The sequence below is a fragment of the Pteropus medius genome, unplaced genomic scaffold (assembly GCF_902729225.1).
Source record: "Pteropus medius unplaced genomic scaffold, Ma_sr-lr_union100, whole genome shotgun sequence".
Lineage (NCBI taxonomy): Eukaryota > Metazoa > Chordata > Mammalia > Chiroptera > Pteropodidae > Pteropus > Pteropus medius.
The window spans coordinates 11,321,194-11,336,957 of record NW_024349803.1 but is presented as its reverse complement, the minus strand read 5'-3'; the positions used below and the strand labels follow the sequence as shown (position 1 = coordinate 11,336,957).

The 15,764-nt window shown below is 45.2% G+C and overlaps 1 protein-coding gene and 1 long non-coding RNA gene across 14 annotated transcripts in view; one reads left to right on the top strand and one right to left on the bottom strand.

Moving 5' to 3' along the window:
- NMNAT3 (nicotinamide nucleotide adenylyltransferase 3) overlaps nt 1-5,026 on the top strand; it is a 116,011-nt gene extending 110,985 nt beyond the window's left edge. For all 9 annotated transcript variants that reach the window (XM_039837294.1, XM_039837295.1, XM_039837296.1 and 6 more), the window contains one exon: nt 3,845-5,026. In XM_039837294.1, coding sequence (XP_039693228.1) covers nt 3,845-4,227 — 383 coding nt within the window. In that variant the 3' untranslated portion in view covers nt 4,228-5,026. The remainder of the gene's footprint in view (nt 1-3,844) is intronic.
- A 5,153-nt stretch (nt 5,027-10,179) lies between these two features.
- Nucleotides 10,180-15,764, bottom strand: part of LOC120582145 (uncharacterized) — a 10,919-nt gene continuing 5,334 nt past the window's right edge. For 2 of the 5 annotated variants that reach the window (XR_005647475.1, XR_005647476.1), the window contains exons 2-5: nt 15,457-15,530; nt 14,706-14,855; nt 12,349-12,443; nt 10,180-11,752 (exon numbers count right to left, since the gene is read on the bottom strand). This is a non-coding gene — a long non-coding RNA (uncharacterized LOC120582145). Of the gene's footprint in view, nt 11,753-12,348; nt 12,444-14,705; nt 14,894-15,456; nt 15,531-15,764 lie in introns of all 5 variants that reach the window. The other 3 variants (XR_005647477.1, XR_005647479.1, XR_005647478.1) reach the window with 3 other exon arrangements.

Here is a 15,764-nt window from a genome sequence, read left to right as displayed (position 1 = left end):
AATACTATATATCATCTCGAGTATAGGAAAAAATATGTAAAGATTAGAAATACACCAAAATACTGATGGTTTAAAGAAGGCAGTTATTGTTGTTGTTTTCTACTCTAAACACTTAGATATTTTTCATGCATTCCATAATTGACAGAGATCTCATGTTTGTGATAAAAAAAAATACTGGAGCAATTAAAGAAGGTGGAGTTTTTCTCAGCATAAGTTTGGCTTTTGATGAAGTGGCTTGTATGTTACTAGTGACATGTTTCTAAAGGACCATTTTGTGTGCTGTGTATTTTATTGCATGCTGTTCTACTCAGGGATTGCAAATTACGGGCTGAGCTCAGCATTTTCTGGCTGCCAGAGCCTTGCTTTGCCATCACTCCCGTGATTTACAGTCCTCCTTGGTCTCAGCAGAGTCATGTGGATTGCTTGCTGCATTCTGGGCTACTGGAGTGTGACACTGGAATGGATGGTGCCTGGGTCCTTCAACAGCCCGACGATGTCTGTCTTTTGTGAAGGTGGCCCCTGCTCTTGGCTGATGGGGCTGAGCACAGCTCAGGGACCTTCAGAGGACTCCCTTTCCATACAACCAGAGTGGGCAGTTCATCTGATTCCATTTCACACTGACTGTTCCTAAATGGCCTTCTCTGGTTAATTTGGGTGCTACCCTGCAGTTGCCAATACGAGGCTTCATCTCTGGTGTCCTCCTGTTTAGATCCAGAAGTCCCACACTCCTGCATGTCTAAGTGGCCCACGTGGCCATGTTTATCCCCTGCACAAGGCAGGAAATTAGCATAGCGTTCGCGCCCTCACTCAATTATTTCCACAGGAGGATTTATCATCCCTGTGTTACAGGTGGAGAAGCAGGCCCGCCTATTATAACTATCCATGAGTCCCAGAACTGAAATTTGAACCCAAAGCTGACAGACCTCAGGGTTGGTGGTCTTTGATATCAAAGAGTTAGGGCAACTGGACATTCAAAGAAAAAGGTCCTGGTGGTACCTCCCTCATGTTCTATGTAAATCTCCGCTTCATCTGCTTTTCAAAGCCTCCGGCTATCAAAGGGAGCACACTGCCTGAAAATGCCAATGAACACCCTATTTATGTCACGTGTCACTGCTAAAACAAATCAAATTGGTGCCTTTACTCAACACCTCAGACTTACGTACTTTGGACTGAGTTAAAGGCACCCGATCTGAAGATTTTGTAGCAGAGATGCGAATGGATGTGAAAGGGATATGTGAACGCCTTTGTGAGGCCTGACGACAGCACTGCCCAGAGGAGGGGTCTGAGGCACACGTTGCCTGAAGACGTGATTCATCACTCCAGCCCCCAAAACATTCCTTTGACTTGGGGGTTGGGAGGTGGAGAGCCTTGTCCCCTGTAGGCAAGGGCTCACGGTGAATCATATTCTTTACTGTCGTTGTTAATGAGTCAAACAGTATCTAATATTGAAGCTGCTATGTGGAAATCATCCCTACGAAAACCTACTGGGAGAAGAAGGTGGTGTCTTCTCTGTTCTCTAACCTGTGGGAAATGGGGGGGTGTGCCCCAGGCCCTAGAATTAAATGTATATCATTAAACTTCTCCCCTGAGAAAACCACATAAAAACCACCCAACTGTTTGAAAGGTCAAACATCATCCACATATCAGATGTAAGCAATGATGTAAGCAATGGGACCAGCCTAAATTAGTGAAAAGTATGAGTTATTGAATAATTTCTAATTGCAGTTTTATTGATTTTAAAAGATGATGCACTTAGGAGATACCCCATAAGTTTTGAACGGATGTATCAGTGAACGGATTGGTGGATAAGTAGGTACATGGATAAATGGACGAGTGGATGGATGGATGGATGGATGGATGGGTGGATGGATGGATAATATCCTCATTTTAAAGGTGAGGTCACAAGCGTGGCTCCATAGTGTAGCGGTTAGCACGTCTGCTTTACACGCAGAAGATCTTGGGTTCGCACCCCAGGTGAAGCCACGGACCATACCCCGGTTGCACCAGCTCCACTGCTACCGCCCCCACGCCCCGTGTGCCAGGCCCCTGGTGCATGCTGCAAGCAGGTGGGAGGACACGCCCCACCTGCAAAGATCCAGTTCTTAAGCGGAAACGGCAACATCCATTAGGTCAGGGGTAGAAATGGCGGGCGGGCGGCGGAATCAAAGAGGGGAAAATAAAGTAAAGGTGAAGTCACACAGCTGTTGAATGGCAAAGCCAGGATCTGAATCTAAGGTGTCTGGCTCTAGATTTCCAGTTCGTAACCGCAGAGAACTCATGAATACGTGCATGAATACGTGCATTAATAAATGTTTGAATATCCTTTCATTATACAAATGTTATGCTGCTAGAGTGTTTGAAAGGTGTCTTTCCGGAATTACTTCTGAGTAAACAAGTCCGGTGCCCACCATTTCCTAGATGGGAAACTGAAGCCCAGAGAAGGAAGGATTTTGGCTTCGGCCCCACAGCAGCCTGTGCCCCACTGAGGCTGGAACTCAGACCTCCCAGTGACACCTCCGATTTCTCACTTCCCATTCCACAGCTGGTCAAGTACCCCTTTTTAGTAAGCTCATCTCTCTGGCCTATGTCCAGATTCCTTCGAAGGTTCCAGAATAGAGGAGCCTAAACTGACCATTTACATCAGGTTTTTCCCCAGCAGGAGCCTAAACTGACCATTTACATCAGGTTTTTCCCCAACTGAGGTTTCATGGTGACTGAGAGATATCAGAGCTCTAGGAGCCTAGTTTTTGCCGTTTATCGAAGCTCGAACCCACCTCCAGAAGGACCAGAAATCCTGCTGTTTGCTTCTACTGTGGACTTGATATTTCCTTTCCAGATTAGCCCATTCTAAAGGGACATGAATGTGAACCGGTGACAGGAAAATGGGCGGGGTGGGGGGTTGGGGGGAGGGAGGTGGCCTCTCGGTTCTGATATGTGTATAATTACTGCCAGCAGGGGGCAGCAGAGCCTCGCACTTACAAATGCCCCACGCGGAGGCTGGCTGTCAGGTTTGAATCCTGACCACTCCGCCTAGATGAATGACCTCAGGCAAGTCGCTTGCCTCTCTGTGCCTGTTTCCCCCTCCACAAAATGGGCGCAACAATAACGCCTACCTCATGAAGTTGTTCTGTGGATCAAATGAGATTATACACGTTAAGCGCTGCATAAGTGCTCAGCAATAGCGCTCACAGTAAGCACCGATAATGTTAGTATTCTTTTATCATCACAAATACCATTCTGTTAGAACAAATGCCAGAAGATTATCCACATTGATCAGTAGTTCTAGAGCTTTGTTTTATTGAAAATAGATGAAAAGGTCACTGGGTCTTAGAGACCTTTTGATTATCCAGTAATCCTTTATAACTAACCTTTATGATGAGATCTTACTTATAAAAATACCAGGAGTTACGGCCGATACTTTTGAGAAAGGCAGTGCCTTACCTGAGGCCCACGGCTTGTTAGTCCTAGGGCTTTAGGAACCTTATCTTCTACGGAAGATGGGGTTCTGTGTACAGTACAGCCACCTTTGGATCACTCTACTGTGGGATCCACCAGCCTCACACTTCTGATATAACACTGAAAATAAAAACTATTTTGTATTACTTGGCACTTTGCCAATATAAAACAAAATATTGATTGAATTTTTACTCAAAACTGTATGTCCTTGAAGTAGCTTCGAATTCATTTACATGCTTTCTGTTTTTTACGTCATGAACATGGAGTCATTGAGCTCCTAATACGTTCCCAAAAAAAAGCTTGTTGTGAGAATTTCAAATGGAATATGTTATCTTTACTGGCCGTGCCTCTTCTGTAACTTTGCTGGGACCCGCCCCTGTTTTTCCAGCTGTGCCTGAACTGAAGCTCCTCTGCGGGGCAGATGTCCTGAAGACCTTCCAGACCCCTGACCTCTGGAAAGACGAGCACATCCAGGAAATAGTGGAGAAGTTCGGCTTAGTGTGTGTGGGCCGGGTAGGTCACGACCCAAAGGGGTACATCTCGAGCTCGGCCATCCTTCAGAGATACCAGCACAACATTCACCTGGCCAGGGAGCCTGTGCAGAACGAGATCAGTGCCACGTACATCAGGCGGGCCTTGGGCCAAGGGCAGAGCGTGAAGTACCTGCTCCCAGACGCGGTCATCACCTACATCAAGGACCACAACCTTTATACCAGGGGCAGTTCCTGCAAAGGCAATAACACCCAGAACAACTTAGGAAAGACAAGCTAGGGAGGGCCAAACACTCCTCCACCAAGCTCCTCCTCAGGAGAGGGCCGTTAAGGTCTTTCCTTTTTTTCAGCTTTTTCCTTTTTCATTTGTTCTAGTTCAACAATGATTTTACTTCTGAAGAGTCTTCTATCCCAGAAAGAGATAACTTCTTTTGGTAGGAGCTAGTATCTACACAAGAATAGACGTTTATCAAAAAAATTCAAATGGTGTAGCAGGTCATTAGGATTGGGCGAAAGCTCTCAGAATCTCTGGGTGAAGAGACCTGCTTATTTTGTAAATGGTTGTATGCACACTGAAGGTGGTTCCACGTATGGCAGGGGCCCCTGACGGTCAGATCAGAATTGCCCACAATGCATTTTTTAACTAGGACCAGGTGCAGCATGCTGGTCATGATTAGAAAAACTGGACAGAATGCTAATTACCAAACAGTGGGCTATGTCAACGCCATGTTGAAAACGAAATAATAACTAACCGAAGAGTCAAAAACTTGGAAGCAGCACTTTGCTGATTTACAGTGAATCTTCTGTTAAGAACCGTGATCTGCCTGTCCCCTGGATGTTGATAAAATTTAAACTAAAATTTTTCTAAGTAGTGATCCTCAAACTATTTTTGAAACAGCAAATATTTTTAGTGCAGCTCTTCTATAAATGTCAGGGCTCCTGGTTTCCAGGTTTCTGAAAAGGAACTGGGGTAAGACAGATGCCTTGACTGTCTTAGAGGATCTTTTTGAATGTTTTATGATTGCCTGCCTGTTTGAGTATTGGCAAAGGGCTAAATAATAAATAGACATCAAAAAGTACTAATGAAAAGTTTCTCTTTTTTCTTTCTTTGTTTTATTATTAATGCCTGATGTACCAGCTGTTGCTCCTCTTTTTAGCTACTCCATGAAATTTGCTACTGTTCCAGTCGAACCGGCATGAATTTAAGTTCATGTTCCCGAGTACTAGCAGTGTAGAAAGCAATTGCTTTTCGATACCATACGAACGATTCTCTAATCTGAAGCTCTGAGTAGATGGCCCTGGTTCTGTGGGCCCTGAAAGATGAGAATAGGAGCCTGGCATGGGTTCAGGATTTATCATTTCACCCCTGATCAGGAATAGATTTTGATTGCCCTAGTTCTTTTTACACTTGCTGACCAAATGCCTGAATGCATTCAGAGTTTCCTTCTCCATAACTTTTACCGTGGTTCATCCTTGCTACAGATTTAGTCTTGCAGAAAAACAAGGGGTCAATCAGAAAGAACCTAATATCTCCCCAAATATATCCCAGTGATTGCATGTGTGTCATAACAGCAATGGGTAAAATAGGAAATTGGTTTCTTAGGTCCGGAGTAGTGGGACCCTCCCATGGTGGTTCCCCAGGCCTCCACTCCTCCAGCCTCTACAGCTGCTGGCCATTCCCCACCCTGACTGAGCTCTGCCCCTCAAGTGGTCCCTAAGGGCCCTGATAATGCAACAGAATAGGAATCCAACGAACTTATCCAAAAGTTGCCACAGCAAGCTGTGCAACTTTGACCGGCTCCCTTCCCCACTGTGAACCTCAGTTTTCCAGCCTTTAAAATAGGGAGGTTTGATTTGACATCCTCTTAAATTCTCCTTCAGCTCTGATTTTCTATAGTATTTACATCCCCTGGTAGCTGGTTACAACTGCAGACTCTCAGGCTTTACCCCAGACCTACTGACTCAGAATCTGCATTTTAATAAGATTTCCCAACCATTCAATGCACTGTCCTATAACAGTGCCTGTTACAGTAAGTATACTTTGATTTTTAATAAGCCGAATGTATAATTGAAATTACATCACATTTACTCTGGCGAGCATCTATCTTCCTCCTTACCCTCTGAGCAATGTTGCCCAACTGGTCTGTGTGGAGTATAGAAGGCAAAGGAAGAAAAAGAGAAAACTCTGCAAACAGCTGTAGTGTCCAGAAAAAGTGATGGAGAGAGAGAGCCCGTGGGTTTGAGGCAGGGTCTCTCTACTTGGGCAATATTGACATCCTGGGCCACATCATTCTTTGTTGTAGGAGTCTGCCCTTTGCATTGTAGGATGCTTAGCAGCATCCCTGGCCTTTGTCCATTAGATGCTGGTAGCAACACCCCACCCCACCACCCCCACTCCACCCCATCCCTGCTGTAACAACAAAAATGCCCCCCAGATATTGCCACATGTCCCCTGGGGCACAAAATAATCACCCTGTCTGAGATCCACTGGTTTAAAGACAGGGCTGTGGGGCCTATGTATATGAGGAGGGGTTTTCTATTTCCCAAAAGAGAAAATCAGGAAGCAGCAGCTTTAGAATAGCCTTCTCTTATAAAGGACGAGTTTGGAGGGCTATCCCTATCAATCATGAAGTCGTGTTTATTCTGGGAGACACAGTACTGTTGACAGTAGGAATCAGAGCCACCTCCTTGACTCAGAGGCACCCCTAACTTCAGTCTCCCTTTACTTCCAAGTGCCCATGGTGGCTTTCCCATGTTTTTACAGGCTGAGGCTTCCAACATACCTGTACCCTCAGAACTGTCATCCAGGTCCTGGCAAGTGGAGATGGTCAAGGAGTCACTCATCTCTGATTCCTGGCTGTATCATGAGGGTATTCACCAGGCAAAAAAAAAAAAAAAACACAACAAAACCATATGTATTACTTACTGTAGTCTCACTTTGTCTCACTGATTCACGTAGCCTCCCTTTGTCTGAAGAGAAAGTATGTATCACCACCGTGTTTCTGATTTACTGCACTGACTAACCCGCATACCTTGTTTCACATTCCTTCCCATTCCCTCAGGCCTTCTTTGCATCCAGTTTGCCAGGGTGTTTTTGTTTATTTTGCAAGAATAGAAAAACAGTGGTTTGGGCTCCTGAGTAAATAAAATTTTCAGCCTTAAATAAAGGTCCTCCTGTGATAGCATACGCTCACTGCCCAAATGAAAGGAGCTCTGTATCCTGGCCTGAGGAAAGAATTTTTTATTTATAACACCGTCTGTGTCACTTGGGACAGAATGATGTGAAATCCCATTTTAAACCGATAGCGCTCCGAATTTGCAAGGTACATTTGGTAATTGGGTTAATGCATGAATATGAATTTCCTTATCCCCACCCTTGTGCTTTCTATGCTAACAGAGTTTCTGCCTTCGCTTTTTGCAGTGGCCTCCATGTGTAGACTGTGTTGAATTTCAGTCATGCAGTTATTTTCTCGGGGCGAAGCTCAGCATTGTAGATACATATATGTGGGACTAATAAACAACCTGTAATAACGTACCTAGGCACACAGCACAGGATAATTAGAATTATTAAAATAACCCCAAAAGGACTTGTTCATGGTACCACTGGCTATGAAAACTAGAAAGGACCCTAAAATTCATCTGGTCCCACCTTTCCCAAATTATCAGAACACTAAAATCCCACAAATGCATGGGAGTTTCACTATGAAAAACAATAAGACTATGTTCTGAGGACAAGTTTGGGGTAGTCCTGCCTTTCTTTCTTCCGTTGGAAATCCATGAGTGCGGGCAAGCCTCGGCAGCCATACTTTCTGTACATCCCTCATGTGCAGCCTCTTTTCTCCATTCCTCCTGTCACCTCCCAATCCAGGCCACCACCATCTCCTACCGGGACCACTGTAATGGCCTCCCCAGCCACTCCTGGCCCCTGCCATCCATCCTCCACATAGGAGCCAGAGCAGTTTTGTATGTGTGCACATCTGGTCATATTATTTCCCTGTCCAAACTCCTTCCAAGAGACACCACTAAGAAAACGGAAGACGAGTTGGAGAACCCATCTGCAAAATGGATATCTAATAAACGACTTGTGTCCGGAATATGTATAAAACCCTGACGATTCAAAAAAGAAGAAGAAAACTAAAACCCAATTAGAAAATGATCCACCAAAGATCTGACTGGACACGTGCAGCAGGACTGTCGTTGCTCTTAAGAAAAGCCTGCTCGTAGGGTGGCCCTTGCCTGGCATCTGAGAACTGGCTTTTGGAGTTATGCCTATGCTTCTTACTGATAAGGCTGTTTCATCTGCCTGGGGCACTGCATCCTGCTGCACCAGCTTGCCTAGACTCTTTGTACAAACAGCGTGATTTATAATGAACACCTGTTTTCCTTCTAGGAGTCTGGAATTTCAGTAGTCATGGCTGGTCATGCAGGCAGAGTGCCTCCATCACCAACCCACGATAAAAAACCCTGGGTTTTGAGTCTCAAGCAGGCTTCGGTGAGCAGCATCAATGCATCAGGTTGCTGCATTTCACTGATGGAGGAAGATGCGTGCTCTGTACAGGCCCCCACCCTCGGGGGGAGAACCTGGGAAGCCTTCAGCTGGACTCCTCCAGACTCCACCTGACACGTCTTTTCCCCTGGCTAGTCCTGCTGTGGGTCCTGCTGCTGTGATAACTCATTGCCATAAGTAGAAATAACTGCCTCTGAGTCCTGTGAGTCCTTCAGATGAGTCACCGAATGTGCAATACCAGAAACAAGACACTTCACCGGAGAAGATACACGAAGCACAAAGAAACACACGAAGCGATGCTCAGTACCATCAGTCTTTAGAGAACCACAAGATACCACTAGAGTGGTTAAAAGCGGTCCAGAGGCAGAAAGTAGACCAGTGGTTGCCTGAGGCTCGGGGTGGGCACAGGGTACTTTTGGGGGTGGTAGCAATGTTCTAAAACTATATTGTGTTGATGGTTACACAACTATATACATTTACTAAAAGCTCATCAAACTATGCTCAAAATAGGTCAGTTCTGTGGTATATAAATTATATCTCAACAAAAGTGTTTTTAAAACACCTTCCTTGGCTCGCCTTTGGAGTGAAGACCTGCTTCCCCACCACCCACCCCTACCCGGTCTACTCGCCCCTTCATCCCCTGCCCCCGCCCCCGGGTTTCCCAGCTTCTTCTCTCTCTGCTTCAGCCACAGGGTCTTTTTTTCAGTTTCTCATACCCCACTCTTTCTCTTTCTCATCAGTGCTTTTGCATATGCCGTTCCCTTTTCCGGGCATGCTCTATCTCTTCTCCCCTTTTTTAGGCTGATTCCCATTTTTTCCGTTTTCCCTCCTCCAGTCACTTTTCCAGGAAGGCCTGTCTGAGTTCCAATTCAGTTCAACTCGTCCACTGTACTCCTAGCTCCCTGCCCTTCTCTCGTAAGAGATTTTCATCACTCTTGAAATTACTGATTCAGTGGTGACTCAAAGTTCCCCGAAAGAAAACATTTTTTTTTTCTTTTTTACGATTACAGTTGGCATGCAATATTATCTTAGTGTCAGGTGGACAGTATGGTGGTCGGACATTTCTATAACTTCTGAAATGATCCCCCCAATTAGTCTAGTACCCACCTGACTCCCTATATAGTTATTACAATATTATGGTATATTCTCCATGCCTTGTTTTACATCCTCATGACTATTTTGTAACTACCAATTTGTACTTCTGAATCCCTTCACCTTTTTCACCCAACCCCCACTGTTCCCATCTGGCAACCACGGGTTATTCTCTGAATCTATGAGTTTGTTTCTGTTGTGTTTGTTTGTTTAGTTTTTTTGGAGTCCGCATGTAAGTGAGGTCATCATATTTGTCTTTCTCTGTCTGACTTATTTCACTTAGCATAATACCTACTAGATCCATCCATGTTATCGCAAATGATCAGATTTCGTTCTTTTTATGGCTGAGTTATATTCCTTTGTACCACCTTGTCTTTATCCGTTGTCTTTAGATGGACACTTAAGTTGCTTCCATACCTTAGCTTTTACTAGTAATGCTGCAGTGAACATAAGGATGCTCAGTGAACATAGGCTTTGAATTAGTGTTTTGAATTTCTTTGGATAAATATCCAGAAGTGGGATTGCTAGGTCATATGTTAGTCTTATTTTTAATTTTTTGAAAAACTTGCATCCTGTTTTCCATAGTGGTTGCACTAATATTCAATCCCACCGACAATATATGAGAGTTCCCTCTTCTTCACATCCTTGCCAGCACTTGTTCTTTGATTTATGGATGATATCCATTCTGACAGGTGTGAGATGATGTCTCAGTGTGGTTTTAATTTGCATTGTAAGGATTTGTCTTCGTCATTGCTTTTTCCCCAACGCAACTCTTGGCTCGATAAATACTTCCTAAAATAATATATGAATAAACATCTTAATAGCTCTGAGAAACCCATGATAAACATACCTGTTTAACCTTGTATAAATCAGTGTTTTTGAAGCATGTTTACACACAGAATCTCTTTTATACAGATACATTAATAATATGTAGAATACAGTATATAGGAGCAGTTTAGGAAGTTCTTATCTGAAGTTTTCTTCCTAATTTTTTGATGCTACAAACAATGCTGCAATAAACACCCTTGTACATCAGCCCTTACAAACTGCTGCTCTTGTGGGATACACTCCCAGGAGTCATGGTGCTGGGCCAAATGGTATGTGCCAAATGGTATGTGTGCTTTTTATCCTAATCAATGTTACACGCCAGATTGTAGACACTAGATTTTTAAGTAAATTGAATTTTTTGTTAAAAATAATTTTTTTAAAGGAGAATCTCGTAGAGCTGCTGAAATTCTCATTTCCTTATTCTCTTTCAGCAAGTCGCCTTCATTATCTTTTATACGAGCCAAAGCAATATCTGTCTCATTATTTTAATAGATAATTTGTGATGAATTTCAGGAACTCACTCGCCGCAGGGAGACACAGGAATCTGTAGGCAAACGTCGTTCCTGGTGGGCACAATAGTAAAGGATTCCTTTTGTTGTGTGGCGGCCGTGTCCTAACCAGTTCCCAGTTCCCAATTCCTGTTTGTTGTTTGGCAGCCGTGTCCTAACCAGTTCCCAGTATGAGGTCCCACTTGTTTTTCTTATTTCCTTTTCTCCCCCAAATTCTGTGAGTCCCTGGTAATCCTTCCAGTAAATTTTCTTATTTTAAGTTCTCCAGAATTTTCCTCTGATGTTGCTTACAACTGAGAGAGAGGGAGACGGACAGAGGGAGAGGGCTGGGGAGGAGAAGGGAGGAAGAAAGGGGAGAGAGAAAGAAGAAGGAGGAAGAGGAATAAGGTGGCAGAGAAGAAAGAAGAAAGGAAGGAAAACTAACTCAAACACTCAGTGAGTGAATGAGTGAGACAAGACCACCATCTAGCTGGAGAGTCTGCAGGGCAGTAGTAGACAATGGTGATGGTGGCCATGATGAGCAATATAATTGCCTGGAATAGCCGGGCCAAGCCCAGACAGTCACATCTGTATTAACGCTGGACCACCTGTGGACTTGATCTTAGAAAATTCCCTTAGCTCTCACAAATGTCACTGGGCTCACGGTGTCCTCTCCCATTATAGTGGTGGCTGACAACCACTGAGCGCCTGCTGATAGAGGCAGGAAAGCCAAGGCGCCGCCCTCAGGTTGCTCCCAGGCTTCAGGACAGCTGCTGCATCCAGTGTACACCCAGCAATCCTCCAGCGCTAGGGTCAGGGTCCAGGAAAGGGGTCAGGACAACTGAGCAATAAAGATGCCAGGGGTCAGGTCTTCAAACTGCAAGGATCATCTGGAAGGAAAAAGACATGTAGATGGATGTGTGTCCTAAGGTGGCAAGCAGTTTGACTGAATTTCTGTATAGCTTTCGGAGGATGGAGTACATCTGTCCTTCACCCCCTTCCAAGACAGATCTTTATATTGTGTGATGCTGTCACTCTGGTGTCAAATACATTCAACCTCCTCCCATCACCGCAAAGAGAAAGTCTCTTCTCAGGCAGCATTGGCGCATCTGAGTCCAGCCACTCTCTTTTGCTCTGGTCTGTTCTCTGATTGCTCACCCATGAACGCTCCCCTCCAGACAGCTTGAGATCTCCAACCATGGGTTCCTGCCTCTCAACTTTGGTCATTTCTCTAACCCGAAATGCCCTCTCCCCTCTTCTAAGCCTCTCAGAACATATCATTCCTCAGACCCTCTCAAGCTCCGAGCTTTACAGAAAGTCACCCTTCCCCACTCTGGTCCACAGGGACGGCCCCTCCTTCCATCTCAGGGCTCATGTTGGCATCACTTTGTAGGAGATGACTGAGGCTGGCAAGGGAGTTCTCTGTCTCTCTGAATCAGAAAAAATCAGAGAGTCGACGAAGAGAAATCCATTCAAATTTCCTAACCTGGAAAGACTGGAATGGACTCCAGGCGGTTGGGGTAGGCAGATTTCCAGACCAACTCTGATCTCCAGCCAAGGAAGCAACCCAAAGACATGACTCTGCAGAATAGCAGTAACAGAAAAAGGCGCAGGATCTGAGAATCACATAGAACTGGAGGAGAATCATGGGTTTTTTTGTTTTTTTTTTTTAAGTTAAAACTGTGTGACCTTGAGCTAATTACTTAATCTCTCAAAACTTCATTGTTTTTACCCATATAAGACTGATAAGAATACCTACTCCACAGTGTGGTTCAAGAGTTAAATTAGATAACGTTCATCACATGAACACTTAACCAGTGGCTGGGATCATTATCGTCATCTTCATCAGGCTGCTCTTTTCTGCTGCTCCTTGAGGCTCATCACCATCTATTCTGACACTGCCACATCTTGTCTAGGGCCACTCCACATCCACTTACCACTCTTCTAAGAAAAATAAAGGCGAGGGCCTTGGCAAGGGCCCTGGGAGCCTAAGTGCAGATAAAATCCTTTTAAGTGGAGATAGGCAGGAAACTAGAATTTATTGAGGATGTGTGTGCCAAACTCCTCAAAACCACCCTATGGAGTGATGGCTCAGAGACATTAAGTGACTCGCCCAAGGTCACACAGCTGGGAAATGGCAGGCCTAGGATTCAAAATCAATCTGACTCTAAAACCCAGCTCTGATCATTCCATTGGACTCCATCAATCCAGAGGCAGCGAGCAGGGCGGAGCAGGAAAAAAGGTCAACAATGAGAAGGGTGTTTACAAAGATGATCATAATGTTATTTGGAATGCGTCCTCTGTCCCCGAATCAATGAGATCCTGGCCTATTTCCTCCCTTTTTGGAAACACAAATACTCCATGAGCTGCCTAAAAAGTGAGTTTACTTTTCAGTGCTTCTAAGGAGACAGGACATAAACTGAGGCCTGAGACCAGCCCTGAACCGAACAGGGGATCTTGGCCCGTCCTACCCCTGCGATCCTCCCCTCCGAGGCCGCCTCTCCCTCCTCATGGGACAGCAGGAGCCCTGATCTGTATTCACTCACGGGTCTCTGGGAAGCCCTCAAAGGACTCAGCCACGTGCTTCCTGGAAATCAATGTGTGTTTGACCAGCTGCTTCTCTCTCATCTCTTCATTGTATAGTTCCTCCCCAGGAACGCAAAAACATTGCTCTGGTAAGATTTGTTCTTTTTTAAATCTGGCTGGAGCCTCACTAAGGTACATTAATCTTTAACTGTTTATAGATTTTTCTACTTAGAATATATGCCCTGTGCTTTCATTTCATATGGGGATTCGAGTTCTGCTTCCATATTGATGAGGACTTAGGAGACTTATTTCCTCTCTGGGATTTTCTCCTGTGGGCTTATTTATCAGATCCAGCTTGCCAAGATCCCCGTAGATCTTTGCCTCATTCAGGAGACAACTGGTGGTTAAAACCTTGAGCTTTAAGGTCAGACAGAGCCAGGCACAAATTCAGTCCCCAGCCCCACCACTCCACCCGCGGGACCTCAAGCAAGTCACGAAACCTCTCTAAACCACATTCTCTTCTGAAAATGAAGACCCCATGGAGTCATATCTTACCCAGGGTTTTATAATCAGCACAAAGCCCATATGTGCTCATAACAATTACTTTTGAAGAGTTCTTAAATCCGTGCAAGGACTCTTGTCTCCTAACCCCACCACTCCAGCCCTCACCCTCTTCCAATCTCCACCCCGCTCCCAAGGGCAGCCGCCTGCCTGCTCTTTCTCTGTCCACAAGGTCAGCCTTTCAGGGCCATCTCCAATCCTCCCTCCACCCAGCACCTCTGACCGGCTCCATAAGACAGCCCAGGGGATAGTACGCAAAACCACAATCTTCCTTAAAAGGCGAGAAAGTGGAGAAAGTTATGAATACATGTAGTTCATACTTTTCCAAATTGACTATTACTAGCCAAAAATATTTTTTAAAGAGTCTTTTCAAAGTGTAAACACAAAATTGATAAATCTTCACGAAAAAAGATAAATCTTCTGTTAAGTCTCAAATCCCCAAGGCCCAAACACCAAGTACTTAAGAAAGACTGCTCAAGAGAAGTGATAAGAAAAATAAATACATACATACATTGGCTACCTCTACCCAGCCACTGCACTGGCCCAACGGGCCTACTGAAAACAAAGCCAACACCAAGTGGGTCAGAATCCGCTTACACTCGTCTTCTATCTAAAACTTGGCAAAAGCTGCTTGTGCTGCCCTGCCCCTCAGATAACCTGCCCCCACCTCCCACTTTAGTATTTTTGTGGGCACGTCCCAAGGAAGGTGTGCTGACTGGCCACCAGTAGGCAGATAAATTATATTGACCTTCCCACCTTTTAGTGACTCTGGTATAACGTAGTTGGTAATGGCATCTCACTTGAAGATTCCTTTAGTAACTGCTTCTGACCAAAAACCATTCCCACATCACGGTCATGACATGGCGGGGCATCATGACATCTCCAGTCTTCCATCTGCTGTATCTTCTGTAGGATAAAGTGGCCGTTGAAAGACTGAAATCAGACTGAAACATAAAGACCGACTTCTGATTTCTTAGCAGCTGTGCCACGACACAAGATGCTGTCTCTCAGCTGGACTAATGCCCTGGGGGACCATTCTGTGAGGTGTTTGTAACGCCACCAAAATTCTCCTGATCCTGTCACCTGGGTTGGTAGCCCTCTGATCTATAAGGTCTTCACACCTGTATTGGGCTGTCAGGTCGAGAGACATCCAGCACAATCACCTCCCTGGCATAGCCTTGGAACTCATGTGCGTGGGCTTCTACCAGCTGATGGGTAATCCCCCCGCCCTGACATCTATGCCTGCCCCCTAGAAATCACAAGATGCCACAGGACCCAGACTTTGTTTTCCAAGAGGCATTGTCCTTGCAAATAGATGTCTATGGAGCCATGATTTGGGAAAATTGGGACCCAGGTATTTTTGCAGAAGGATGTAAGACTGGGAAAATAGACCGTGGTAGATAAAGTGAAGGGTGTTCTGCTCTTCATAAAACTGCCACGACTAACCACGTCTTGTCGAGTGTCCTGGCCCACACCCTCACCGGGCAAGATCCCTGCCAGGCCTCACCTTTTGTGCCACTCTTTCCAAGGTGCTCAAGCCATCTGGCAGCAACTCCGGTTAGTCACCACATCACCCTGTGGCTGGAATAGCAGGAAAGCATTTGAAAAATGACCCTCGTACCCAAAACTGGGCCCTGGCATGACACGATAGGAAGCCTCCTAAGAAAGTAGACAGTTATGGCTGCCCAGGGGGTACCTCCCGTCTTCCCAGACCCTGGGGGACCCTGGTCTCCTTGGAGCCCTGAGCCTAACATTGGTACATTGAGTATTCATTCACATGAGGTAACATGCAGGATTAAGGACCGCAGACGGAGT